Source organism: Heteronotia binoei, chromosome 1 (assembly GCF_032191835.1).
Source record: "Heteronotia binoei isolate CCM8104 ecotype False Entrance Well chromosome 1, APGP_CSIRO_Hbin_v1, whole genome shotgun sequence".
Taxonomy (NCBI): Eukaryota; Metazoa; Chordata; class Lepidosauria; order Squamata; family Gekkonidae; genus Heteronotia; species Heteronotia binoei.
Genome location: NC_083223.1, coordinates 135,808,235 through 135,822,523, shown reverse-complemented (window position 1 = coordinate 135,822,523; position 14,289 = coordinate 135,808,235). Strand labels below are relative to the sequence as shown.

The 14,289-nt window shown below is 41.2% G+C and overlaps 1 protein-coding gene across 2 annotated transcripts in view; it reads right to left on the bottom strand.

Annotated features, from left to right (window-relative positions):
- Nucleotides 1–798, bottom strand: part of OPRM1 (opioid receptor mu 1) — a 54,696-nt gene extending 53,898 nt beyond the window's left edge. For both annotated transcript variants that reach the window (XM_060241029.1, XM_060241037.1), the window contains exon 1: nt 377–798. In XM_060241029.1, coding sequence (XP_060097012.1) covers nt 377–591 — 215 coding nt within the window. In that variant the 5' untranslated portion in view covers nt 592–798. The remainder of the gene's footprint in view (nt 1–376) is intronic.
- Between the last annotated feature and the right edge of the window lie 13,491 nt (nt 799–14,289).

The window sequence follows — 14,289 nt, the reverse complement described above, 5'->3', positions numbered from 1 at the left end:
ACTACTATGCTCTGTTTAGTCCACAACAGAGAAATGCCTCCTGTCTCCTATGAGCAGAGCAGTATTTCTGCAGATGATCATGCATGCCTGGAGAAGAATCACCACCTTTAAAAAAAGAAAAGCCATCCTTGGAGAAGAGCACTTCCCAATCAACCCTCAGGTTCAGTCATAAGGGGCCACATCTTCTCCTCTTTTTCTATAGCAGTGCTTCATGAGTGCCCTGGTAGGGAGGGACCATTGCCCTTGCAGTTTCACTGATCTGAGGGCACCACTGCAAATCACCCAGGACTCTTAAATCCCTGCCCTTGCCTGCTTGCATTAGCAGCCTTTTGTCGGATCCCCAACAGCTCCTCCCCCTCTCTGCGTGCCCCCTTACCTGATGATGACATACATGACCAAGAAGTTGCCAAAGAGTCCCACCACGCACACTATGGAGTAGAGAGCCATGATGATGACGGCTGTGATCATGGAAGGAGTGACCCCAGCGCTAGGACACAGATTGCCCCCTCTTGCCCCCTGGGTGCTGTTGGGGCCGCCGCAGGCCAGCTGGGTGCCGTTAAAATCGCTTTGGTTCCAGAATTCTCCTTCCATGATCCTGGGTTGGTTTCTCCCAAGGGACTGACTGGTCGTAGCAGATTGGAGCGGCTGCAGGAGGGAAGCTCGCAAGGACTGCAGGCACCGGAGTTTCTAGCCAGAGAGCTGTCCGTGGTGCTGGCGAGGCAGGTGCCGGGCACGTTCGTTGCGAACGAAGCCGCGGACAAAGCAGCCGCCGGGCACCCAAGTCCCATCCAGGGGACGTTTAAGAAGGGGAGAGGCAGCCCTGCAGCAGTCTAGGAGGCGTACCAGACCAAGCGGAGAGCAGTAAGTGGACCGGTAACACTCCGAAGCTAAGGCTTGGAGACCAGCCTTCTGCTGTGGGATCCCACCGCATCCCTTCCCAAGCGCGTAGAGAGACCAGGGGAGGGCGGGGGGAGCGAAGGGAGAAAAAGATAAGCTGGGGAAGAAATCAAAAGCTTTCTCTTCCCCCAGAGGTGCGCGCGCACACACGTGCGTTCACACAGCTGGCTCTACCACCAACACGTGTGCAAGTTGGCTGGATAAGCAGGGGGAGGAGGAGCCTTGGGCTGGTGGAGAGAGGGGGTGGGGTGGGGTGAGGTGCGATGCTCTTTTTGACTCTCCCTGTACAGTGTCAGCGCAGGGCTGGTGATCATGTGCTTTAAGACTGTGGGTGAACTGCAAACTGTCTCCTGGCCGCAAAGGCTGCACTACCTAATGCCCTTCGAAAACGAGGCTGGTATTTTCTAAAAGCCCGCTTGCTTTTGTACGTTCTTCGAGTACGTGAAAACATTACTCGAAAAACGATGGAAGGACAGGAAGGCTGAATTGACGGGAATTACCAGGCTGAAGCCAAGGAGCGGGAGGTTTAGCGACTGATTAATTGATTAATACCAAACATGAGTCACGGGATGCTCCTCTCTTGGATTATGTAACAAACCGGGAAACTTTGCTCATTCTATTTCCACAATTCTTCAACAGCTACAGAACATCTCTGTACTGGTGCTTTGTTTACTTGGGAGAAGTGGTGGTGGTGGGGAGGTCCGGAGGATCTGTGAATGCCAGCATGAGCTGTGTCTTTTTTCTCCTTAGCCTCACAAATCCTGAGCCAAAGGCAAACTTATGGTAATGAGTGCGGCTGTTTTTTTGCCATGGGCTAGTTCAGGGGTCCCTTGTGGGTGCTATGGCACCTGCCAACACCTGTGCTGGCTCTCACAAAGTCTGTTTAAACAGAGGGTAGGGCCAGGTGGGGCTTCTGCTCAGCAAGGCTGCTGATTGGACATTATAGAACTGATTGGCAGTGCAGATTTTTAAAAATGTTGCTTGATGGTAAGCTGTGGCAGCCGTGCCATGATTGGCTATGCCATTTCAAAGCGGTGCCCATCACATTGTGTCAGAATTCCAAAAGTGACCACCAGCTCGAAAAGCTTGGGAACCTCTACACTAATTTTATTGCTGCTGAGCACATTTAAAAAAAAAAAAATTCTTGAAGACAGCTCCAGCACTAGAGAGAAGGATCGCACATTTTCCAAATAACTACATAAAATACACATATTTTGAAAATCAGCATTAACACCATGTTGAAGGACTGCTGGAGGGCAGGCAATAAGACTGTCCTGTCAAACAACAATCTTTTGATAGCAATCCATGCTGCCATGTGTAAAGTCACAGGATTATTAGAAAATTTAGTCAGTTTTTGATCAATCCACAGATCATTATCTTCAAGCAGCAGTTAGTTGTTTGAAGCATAGATGGAGTAATTAATTTTCCCAGACTTTGAATAATGAAGCACATGTCAATAGATGACATGATAAATCTTCAACTAAACCTCTCTGTTTATTATATAATGATTCCATACTGGGGCAGATGAGTTCTCTGTCACTGGAATGATGCACTGGGAGACCACTCAGTGTTTAAGATATATGCACAGGTAGTCACATACTCTCATGCCCTTTAATAGACATTAAATAGTTCAATGGTAGTGGATCATTAATCACTAGAAAGATCACTGTCCAATAGGAGGCAGTGATCCTTGAACATTCACATTCCATACAGCACCTGCAATAGCAACAGGCATTCTAAAAACATGAAAGGAAGCCACCTGGGTGCCAAAAATATGTTGCCTGGATTGCTTTGGAGGAAGAATGGGGCATAAGTGAAGTATCTGGACTCACTTCATTGAGGAATCCACAACCACATTTCCTGGTAAAGTGATCCTTCTCATTTTCAGAAGCTTTTCAGAGCAGTAAATCATTTGATCTGCATATAACCACTTCTCATTGACACAAGTGTGGATGAAATCAGAGCACTCTTTGCAGAATCCTGTTTGATAGTATCACACCAACTCTGCACATATCAGTACTGGGGTCTGTCAAATGGAAATATACAGAGCAGAAGCAGTCACACCTCACATTCCATACTTCAAATGTGCTAGAGAAATCAAGAGCACATCCTAATGATCATTCATATCATATTCTAAACTCCACAGGGAACATGCACTTTATCACTGTATACTGAGTTACAGAAAGTTCAAAGACAGTGGCTTTAATTGGCTAGAACTCACTGAATTTTGCTCTTAGCATAAAAGACTATTCCAGTCATTTATGAGGGCAAGGAAGTATTCCAAGAATCACTTACTGTATTATTATTATTATTATTATTATTATTATTATTATTATTATTATTATTATTATTATTATTATTATTATTATTATTATTATTATTATTATTATTTTGTTTAGAACCTAGATTAGTAAAGTGGGGCAAAGTGTATCTTAGTAAAGTGTATCATTGCTGTACTAGCTGCTTTTACTTAATCAAAGCCAGCTTTGTGTAGTGGTTAAAGTGTTGGCCTAAGATCTGGGAGAATTAGATTCAAATCCCCACTGCACCATGGAAGATTGCTGGGCCACTCGCTGTCTATTGCCCTAGCTACCTCACAGTTTTGTTGTGAGGATTAAATGGAGGAAAAGAGACCAATGTACATAGCCCTGAGCTACTTGGAGGGCAGGCAGGATAAAAATGTAATAAGTAAATAAATAAGACATAGGATTACTACAAGGAAATATTTTTCCTTAGCCTAGGATGTATGTTCTTTTAATAAAGCAAATTAAGTCATTACAGACTTCATTTTACTGACACTTTAAAAGACCATGGGGGATTGGGGTGAAAGTGGAGAGGGAGTAAACTTCACCTCTGGTGTCATCATAGGGGTCTGAACTCTTTGAGCACAAAGGATGAGATGAGCTTGCTGGGTCTTGTTCATCCCTCAATCCCTAGGATACCTTGAGGGTCAAAATGTGGGGGACCAAGCTTCTTCCCCCAAAGCCTGGGCAGCTCTTCCTGTAGCCACTCTGCTTTAGCCAGGTGTGTGAACATCTGGAACACAGGGGTGGTTATGGTGGCAGCTTTTTCATCAGCTGGCTCGATAGCACCAGGCATGGGAAGTATGGGTGAGAAGGAGAAGGGGTGTTGAAAGGAGAAAGAAAAAAAACCCCTTCTCTTTGTCTTAACCTTCTCCCCACCCCGCCACCCCCAGTAACATTTTGTCTTGGTTCCTCTCTGGTAAATAATTATCATTTCCCGCACCTAAGATTTCTTCCATTATATTGTAATCATTTTCATATTTACATTTTATATGTGTTTTTAAGCTCATGGTGCTTCAATTGAGAAATTTACATGCTGAATCAAAAACTTCTTTGCTAAGTTTCTCACAAGTTGCATGGATATAGTTTACTCCTGAGAGACATAAATAGTGTAAGAATTTCCCCTTAATCTTTATCACTTCATGCTTCATTCATTCTTCTGTAGAAGGAGGCTAATTGTTCTTTGGTGTTTCAGTCTCCCCTCCCCTTTTCAGTGTGATTTTTAAAGGTTTCATTAAAATGGCCCTGGGGTGAGACCAGTGTAACTGTGCAGAGAAGAATAACGCATCACCTACTGAACTACTGCAAGGAAAAGGTTTAAGATAATGATCAACACAGACAATACGCTTTCATTTAACCATACACTCACTCCTTTATTTGGATACTGCAGCAGAGATGTACTGCTAACTATTGTATTTCATCTTTACTCACAAGACAATATGATTGAGAGTTGAAGGATAAAGTGCATGAATTAGAAAGCAGGGGTCTGTTGGACCCCAAAGGATAAACAATTGAGCTCATTATAGACCCCAGATACCATCCTTATGTAATTGTACCCACGTGATCAGAAGAATAAGCATAATAAAATTACATGCTTTTGCACTATACCCTGAAATGAACACTATACTACAGTTCTTCTGTGTTGACACAAAGGGCCAGGACACTTGTCCTGCATGTGCTCTGTGGAAATAAATAGGAGCTGTGCAATGATCCTACCTTCCTCTTATAGTCATACTCTTTTCAATAGTCTTGCAGAGGGGACCTTCCTAATGCCTTGTATTAAATAGCGGTGAACCAGAAGTATAGGAGAACTTCTGAGGATGGGGCTCAAATGCTTATTTTTAAGTGATTGCTCTTCTTTTGTAGTTGCCCTTGTCAGGATTGATTTGTTGGGGAAAAGAATTGTCTGGAAGGGAGGAAGAGCGGCGGGGGGGGGGGGGAGATTTACCCTTCCCCTCCACTTGCATTTTATTGCTGGAAAAAACCCTACCCCCTGAGTTACATGTACCCCCAAGCTGCTTTTATGTTTGCATTCCCCAGCTGATGTAAAAGAAGCTCTAGGATTGTTATTTCCTCCCTATCAAGGCAACAGCAAGGGAGGAAAGGCTGAAAGTTTCCTTCTCTCCTCATACCATTCTCCTCCTTGATAAAGCAATCCTGGTAGCTAAATTTGCAAACACAGAGGAAACCATGCCATGTCACTGAACCCTCATATAATCAGTGCAGGATAAAGCTAACGGGTGAGCTGCACATTATTCTTGCACAGTTCACTTTAGTCATTAACTACAGCTAAAGTTTTTGTTAACCGATAGTCGAGTGTGGCTCCAAAATGGTGTTTGGAATCAAGGTTACTTCCACTTTATGTTTACATGGTGTGTTCTTTGTGTATATAATTTGAGGCCAAGAAGCAATCAGCAGCATGCTTTGGGCTATACATTGCCTCGCTTGATTACACATGCTGAGTGTTAGAAAGCCACTACTGTGTATTTCCTTCTAAACCTGGAATTACAGGAATGCATCCAAGCAATGACTTCCAAAGGCCTGGGGCTACTGTTTGATTGTGCCCTGCAGCTAGCCATCTGCTTAACGCTGATCCTGTGTTGTGTGAAAATAAAACTCACAAAGAACAAATCAATATCACAATAGGGCTATACTCCAGAAATGAAGGAGTTCTGCAGACAGTCACTTTTTGGGTAAAGATCCCATTGTGATTATACTACGCTTTTGGATTAAGAAATTATACTGCTCTTTTGGATTAAGAAATTATACTGCTCTTTTGGATTAAAAAACTAACCTCTGCCCCTCTTTTCATGTTGTGATGGTTATTCATTTTTGGTCTAGGATCTCAATGACTTCATTCAATGTTTCTGTCTCAGAGAATAATCACCACTTTCCAGCAGTCAGACTATATTCCCCACTTCAGTTGTGGATCCACTTCAATTTATAACACTGTGGGTGCGGTCACATGTACCATTAAAAGCATGTGTGTGGATGGAGAAAGTAGAGAAAGAAGTACTTTTCTCCCTTTCTCACAATACAAGAACTCGTGGACATTCGATGAAATTGCTGAGCAGTCAGGTTAAAACAGATAAAAGGAAGTACTTCACCCAAAGGGTGATTAACATGTGGAATTCACTGCCACAGGAGGTGGTGGCAGCTACAAGCATAGATAGCTTCAAGAGGGGGTTAGATAAAAATCTGGAGCAGTTTTCCATCAGTGGCTATTAGCCACAGTGTGTGTGTGTGTGTGTGTGTATATATATATATATATTGGCCACTTTGTGACACAGAGTGTTGGACTAGATGGGGCATTGGCCTGATCCAACATGGCTTCTGTTATGTTCTTATGTATCGAACGCAGCCAATAGGTCTAACAACATCAGCACCGCCAAGCTGCCTAGATCCAGATGCCACTGGAGGTCATTCATCAGGGCGACCGGCACTGTCTCTGCCCCATGACCCGGACGAAAGCTGGACTGGTGAGGATCTAGGTCGGAAGCATCATCCAGAAAACTCTGCACCTGTAACGCTATTGCCCTCTCAATAATTTTGCCGAAAAAGGGCAAATTTGAGACCAGCCGGTAATGTGCCAATTTGGCCGGATTTGATGTAACCTTTTTTCAGGAGAGGGCAGACCACAGCCTCTTTAAGAGGCATTGGAAAAAGCCTCTCTGAGAGGGATCTATTTATGATGTCCTGAAAGGACACCTAAGCTCCCTTTGGTAAACTTTAATTAGCCAGGAGTGGCATGCATCCAGATCACAAGTTGTTGGGCATACAGTAGAGAGGACACACTCCAAGCTGAGTGTGTCGAAGCAATCCAGAACTGGACCAGAAGACAGGCACAGGGCCTCGAGTTCACATACTGTATCCAATGTGGCGGGGAGGTTGTGGTGGAGCAACGAGATCTGATCTGCAAAGATTTTCGCAAAAGCCTCACAGCCTATCTCTAATTCCCTAGCATTTGACCTGCCTTGCGGCAGTGTTGTGAGATTCCGAATTTTCCTAAACAATTGCGCCAGGTGTGAATTTGCAGATGCAATCTTGGCTGCAAAGTAAGTCTTCTTCGTGGCATTGACTGCCATCTCATAGGACCTCATAAACTCTCTATAAGATGTTCTAGTCACTTCATCTCAAGGATGCTGCCATTGCCTCTCTAACCGTCGGAGCCCTCATTTCAGCTGTCGCAACTCCGGGGTGTACCATGGGGCCAGCTTAACATGAGGGTGCAGAGGGCATCGAGGTGTGATCTCATCAATGACTTTGGAGAGCCGGCCATGCCAGGACTCAACCAGATCTTCATGAGAATCGCCAGGGGGCCAGGGATCCCGTAAAGCCATTTGGAACTTCTCAGGGTTCATCAGACTCCGCAGGCGAGCCAGAATAAGCTCACCGCCCAAACAGGCTTGGTGTGGAACATCCACATGAGCCTTCATGTTAAAACAATTTTATTGGTAACATATGGTAATAAATCTATTTCTTACGTCTTTAATAACTTCTTTTATCTATCCCATATATTACTTTCTACCCACCCCTCCCCCAGTTACTTGACCCCCTGCCGCCGTTATTTACTTAAAATGCTAATATTTAAAGTTACCCTTAACTAGTAAACAAAAATTTATATTCTTCTTTCTAAAACTTAATCATTATCAAAAATTGTCCAATGTCCTTTTATTTTCCACTCTTTTTCTACATATCTTTTAAACTTTTTCCACTCCGTCTTAAAAACTTCCAAATCATAGGCCGTTTTTCCACTGACCTTACTCCGGAGCGACGTCCCTCTTCACCGCGCAGCGTCTGCGCGGATTTCCCACCAACTGCTGCGCACAACCAGGAAGTGCCGCGGCTTTTGCGTCGCAGATGTAAACCGCTAAAAACCAGTTTACATCTGCGACGCAAAAGCCGCGGCTCTTCCTGGTTGTGCGCAGCAGTTGGTGGGAAATCCGCGCAGACGCTGCACGGTGAAGAGGGACGTCGCTCCGGAGTAAGGTCAGTGGGAAAACGGCCATAGTCTCTTAATATTCTTGTTAATTTGTCCATTTCACTCCAAGTCATAACTTTTATAATCCAATCCCATTTCTCTGGTATTTTTTCTTGCTTCCACAACTGCACATATAATGTCCTAGCAGCTGAAAGCAAGTACCAAATTACAGTTCTATCTTCTTTTGGAAATTTTTTCATTTGTAATCCCAACAGAAAAGTCTCTGCAACTTTCTTAAATTCATATCCCAAGATCTTAGAAATTCCTTGTTAAATCATCTGCCAATACTTTTTTGCTCTTTCACAAGTCCACCACATATGGTAGAAAGAACCTTCATGTTTTTTACATTTCCAACATCTGTCTGGCATCTTATTGTTCATCTTTGCCAATTTTTTAGGAGTCATATACCATCTATAAATCATTTTAAAACAGTTCTCTTTAATACTATGACACATCGAAAGCTTCATAGAGTTCTTCCACAAGTATTCCCAAGTTTCTATCTGTATTTCTTTATTTACATTACACTTTTCTTCACCTATCTCAGCCGTTATTTTTATTACTTCAGCTGGCACTATCCATAACGGTCTTCTCTTATCTCCATATTTCTTATATTTCATCCATGTATTTAGCAAATTTTTTCTTATATAATGGTGAGAGAAAAAAATGTCCATCTGCTTTTTTCCATAATGCAAATACATGTGCCAGCCAAATTTATTTCCATGACCTTCCAGCGCTAAGAGTTTTTTACTTAACAGTGTTATCCATTCTTTTATCCACAGTAAACAAACTGCTTCCTGATATAATTTAAAATTTGGTAGTTGAAACCCACCTCTCTCTTTTGCATCTGTCAAAATTTTCATTTTGATCCTTGGTTTCTTCTCAGCCCACACAAATTCTGAAATTTTTCTTCGACATTTATCAAATTGTTTACTGTCTTTCACAATGGGAATAGTTTGAAACAAATACATTATTCTTGGTAGAATATTCATTTTAATTGCAGCTATTCTACCCAGCAATGACAAATAAGGTTTATTCCATTTTAACATATCTTCATCCATTTTACGCCATAGCTTCTCATATTTATTTTTAAACAGATCAATATTCTTCATTGTTATCTCCACATCCAACTATTTTACATTAGAGGTAACTTCACAGCCTGTCAGTCTCTGCAAGACCTGTTGTTTGTTTGCATATTTTTACATAAAAGTTTTGATTTTTCTTTGTTAATACAAAGTCCCGCTAACTCCCCATATTCTTGTATTTTAGCTAACAACAAAGGTGTAACTTGTATGGGATTTACATTTATAAACATTATATCATCTGCAAATGCTCTGTATTTGTAAGTAAATCCTTTTATTTTTAATCCTTCAATTTCTTTATCTTCTTGAATCTGCATCAGTAATATTTCAAGAGTCATTATAAACAACAATGGGGAAAGCGGACAACCTTGTCTTGTACCTTTGATAATTATCATGTCTTCTGTAAGATCTGCATTTATACATAGCCTTGCACGTTGTTCAGTGTATATTGCTTTTATCATTCTTATAAAGCTTTCTCCCAGCTCCATTTTCTTCATTACTGCAAACATAAAGTCCCAATTTAAATTGTCAAATGCTTTCTCTGCATCCGCCAATAATAATGCTACTTCCTTTTCTGGATTTCTTTCATAATATTCTACAATATTTACAACAGTTCTAATATTGTCTCTTATTTGCCTTTTGGGAAGAAACCCCGCTTGATCTTCCTTTATAAAATCTATCAAATGTTGTTTAAGCCATTCTGTCAAGATTCTTGTATATATTTTATAGTCATTGATTAATAGCGAAATTGGTCTATAATTTTTTACATTTGTGACATCTCTATCTTCCTTTGGAATCAACGAAATAACAGCTTCCTTCCATGTGTTTGGTATTTTCCCATTTATTCTTATCATGTTCATCAAGTTCTGCAATTTCGGTATTAACTCATCTTTACAGGTTTAAAGGTTTTAAAATACTTAGCTGTATATAAAATACTTAGCTGTCATAAGTCAGTTCATCAAATTGTTGTATAATGTCTTTTTAAAAAGCATCCTTTGCACCATTAGGCACTTACAGTCCCAATAACAACGGGTTTTTTGCATTTAATATTATTTCTACTGCTACAAATCTTCCATCTTTATCTTTAAACACTAATTTTGGCCCCAATTCTTGTTTAATATAAAAAATCACTCCCCTTTTCTTCTGTTCAGCCAATGAAAAAAATTCTAACCCTGATTGTTTATTCCATAAAAAATTGTAATCCTTTTGTTTAATATGCACTTCTTGTAAACAAACTATATTACAATTTTGCTTTTTAATCCAATGAAACATTGCCCTTCTTTTTTGTGGTGAATTTAGTCCATTTACATTCCAAGACAATAGTTTGTAATCCATCATGGTGCAGATTCTTTATGTTCTTCATAAAATCTACGCAGATTTTGTGCATTTGTAATTGTGATTCTTTTCCGCTGAAGTTCAAAGCTCAAACCTTCAGGCATCATCCGTCTAAACCTCATTTCATTGTCCCGTAATTTTTCTGTCAGTTTTTTATACGTTCTTCTATCATTTATCACTTGCCTTGGCAACTCCTTCATAATTCTTACTCTGCTGCCTCCCACTATCAATGTCTTTTCAAAGTTTTTGTTCATGATCTTTCCCACCATTTCTTTTGTCATATATCTTATGATAACATCTCTTGGTAAATTATTTTTCTTGGCATAGAGTGAGTTCACTCTATACATATAATCATACATATTTTTAGTCTCTTCAGGATCTTCCTCTAAAAATTCTGCAATTATTTTTATTATATATTCTTTCAGGTCACCATCTTCCTTTTCTGGTACTCCTCTCAGACATATCTGAGTCTCCATCAGTTTGCAGTCATGGATTGTCACTTTTTCTTGTATTTTCAACAAGGTGGAGTCATGTACTTCCATCTCCCTTCTACCTCCTGCACTTTTTCAGATGTTTCCTTTGTCTCATTTCTGAGATCTTCCATATCTTTTTAAATCTCTTCTATAATTTCTTTTTTTGATGCAGTTATCATCTCTCTCATGCCTTTCATCATTCTGGCTTTCATTGCCTCTAATTGATCCTGCATTTTGTCCAATGAAGTAGCCCTTGCACGGATTTGCTTGTGTTCAGACATTTAAAAACACTGACAATTTTGATCTCACCAATTTGAAATTTGACTATCAAGTTCAAAAGATTAGAGCTTGCTTTTTACAACAAGCCTAATTTCTTCGTCCTCAGAGCTTCCCAGACCGAGATATTAATTTTTAAAGTTTTTAAATCCTTCAAAATGGTGGTCATGACTTTTTGCTTCTCTCTAGAATTTTTTTTTCTTTTAAAGGCTTCTAAAGTCCATTATAAAAAATATCCATATAAGCCTTGAGGGCAAAGTGGTCCAACCATGGCACCGCCTCTGCAGTAATATCGTCCACCAAAACCCCAGCTGCAAAGATCAAATCTAACATGTGCCCCGCTTGGTGAGTGGGCGATGTAATTAATTGGGAGAGTCCCAGTGTCGCCATGGATGACACTAGGTCCATTACCTGACTGGAGGCCGTGTCTTCAGCATTGACATTGAAGTCACCCAGGATCACAAGCCTTGGGTATTCCAATGCCCAGCCTGCTACAGCCTCGATCAGGGATGGTAAGGCACTGGCTGGTGCATTAGATGGATGGTACACCAGCCATATCGCCAACCTCTCCCCAACATCCCACGCCAGACCGGCACATTCAATACCATTGATATCCAGGGTTGGGAGAGCCCTAAGGGAGTAAGCCTCTTGTATGAATAGAACCACCACCCCCCTCTGCCCACTAGTCCATGATTGGTGAAAGATCGAGTGACCCAGGGGAACCATTTGGGAGACAGCCACAATGTCTCCCTCTCACACCCAGGTCTCAGTCACGCAAGCCAGGTCCACATCCTGCTCGAGCAGAAACTCTCGGAGGACTGAGGTCTTATTATTTATGGACCTGGCATTGCATAACACCAATGATGGAGGCGAGTAATTCAATCTGGCCCCACTACCTGTCACCATCGGGATGGGACACAGACTGGATGGTGGCCGAGCACCACCTTGTCTCGGCCTCCTTCCCTTATATCGATGTCTGTTCCCACCATCATACCATCCCCTTCCCAGGAGTACTGGTAACAGGATCCAACCCACATTTTACCAACTTGTCAACAAGAAGAGTATGTGGAACCTTATCAAAAGCCTTACTGAAATCAAGATAAACAATGGCTACAGCATTCTCCTGATCCAGCAAAGTAGTCACTTTCTCAGAAAAGGTGATCAGGTTAGTCTGACATGGCTTGTTCTTGAGAAACCCATGCTGGCTCTTAGTAATCATATCCATTCTTTCTAAATGTTCCAGGACCGACTGTTTGATGATTTGTTCTAAAACTTTTCCAGGTATAGACGTCAAGCTGATGGGTCGGTAGTTACATGGATCATTTCCCCCCCCCCCCCTTCTTGAAGATGGGGACATTTGCCCACCTCCAATCTTCCGGCATCTCTCCTGTTCTCCAAGAATTCTCAAAAATAATAGCCAGAGGCTCAGAAATTACATCTGCAAGCTCTTTTAGAACCCTTGAATGCAATTCATCTGGCCCTGAGGACTTAGTTTCATTTAAAGAAACTAGGTGTTTATGTACTACCCCTACGCTGATCCTAGGTTGGAACTTCATACCCTCCTTATATGTTCTGTTTTTGTCATGTTGAGCTCCGTTTCCCTCAGAAGAGAAGACTGAGGAAAAGTAGGAATTGAGCAGTTCTGCCCTCTCTTCATTACCTGTTACAATTTCACTTTCTTGCCCTTGCAATGGGTCTGCCGTGTCCTTGCTCTTTTTCTTAATCTGAACATAAGAAAAGAACCCTTTTCTGTTGTTTTTAGCATCTTTGGCCAGCCTAAGCTCATACTGAGCTTTAGCCTTCCTAATTTTTTCTCTACAAGCACTAGTGATTTGTTTATATTCATTCTTTGTTATAAGACCCTCCTTCCAATTCCTAAAGGAGTCTTTTTTATTTCTCAAATTTATGGAGCCACTTTGGCTTCTTTAGGCTTTTTCCATTTTTTCTTCTCATAGGAATCATCTGCGCTTTCAGTATTTCACTTTTAAGAAACTCCCACCCCTCCTGAACCCCCTTCTTCCTAAGTATTTCTGACCATGGGATTTAACCCAGCATAGTTATAAGTTTATCGAAGTTCCAGAAAACCCTCCTGAAAACTTGCACTTTGTTAAATGAAAATTTTGGATAGCCCTAATAAAAGGTACTGCATACCATTTATTGTTGTGAGAGCAAAGCCTTTATTGGATTTCACAATCCCTTGTCAGAAATTGTTACTTTCATCAGCTTTGCCTGCTTCTGCAATGACTACTCTGAAGTTGAAAATGTTTCTCTGAATGCCTCTTTGCAGAAGATCTGTGTGTGTGGGGGAGAGAGATTGCTGTTCTTATACAGGCAACATACCCCACTTCAAAATAATTTTAATTCCTTCCCAGTTCCTGTGCTTTTCTGTGACATATATATTAAACAGGCAGAGCCAGGTGAGAATGTTAATATTGCACACTGCAGTTGTAAACATCACTGTTAAAGTTGTACCATTGAGTGTAGTGATGCTGGCTTCCATGTAAGCATGTTTAAGATCATTCTGGATCACTCAATAAGTTTAAAACCATTTGTATGCTTAATCAGGGTGGTTAAATTTTTGTAAAATGCTTAATTTTTGCTTCCTTTTTATTCATGCCTATGGATCAAGTGAGGTCTCTATGCCATATCATTAACTGTGAGTGTGGAAGCAATGGCTGGTAGTTGTTGAAATGAAACTTCCATGAATAAAGGCAGTATACTCCCAAATAACAAACATTGGAAGGAAACTTTAATGCCCTGCTTATAGAAACATAGAAGCATCTAGCTTGTTAAAACTGAAAACAGAATGTTGAAGTATTTACACCACAGTTTGATGCAAGAAGTCAATCCTCATATTTCTAGATTTAATCGGGGGGGGGGGGGTTGTAGCAGGAACTCCTTTGCATATTAGGCCACACACCCCTGATGTTGCCAATCTTCCAAGA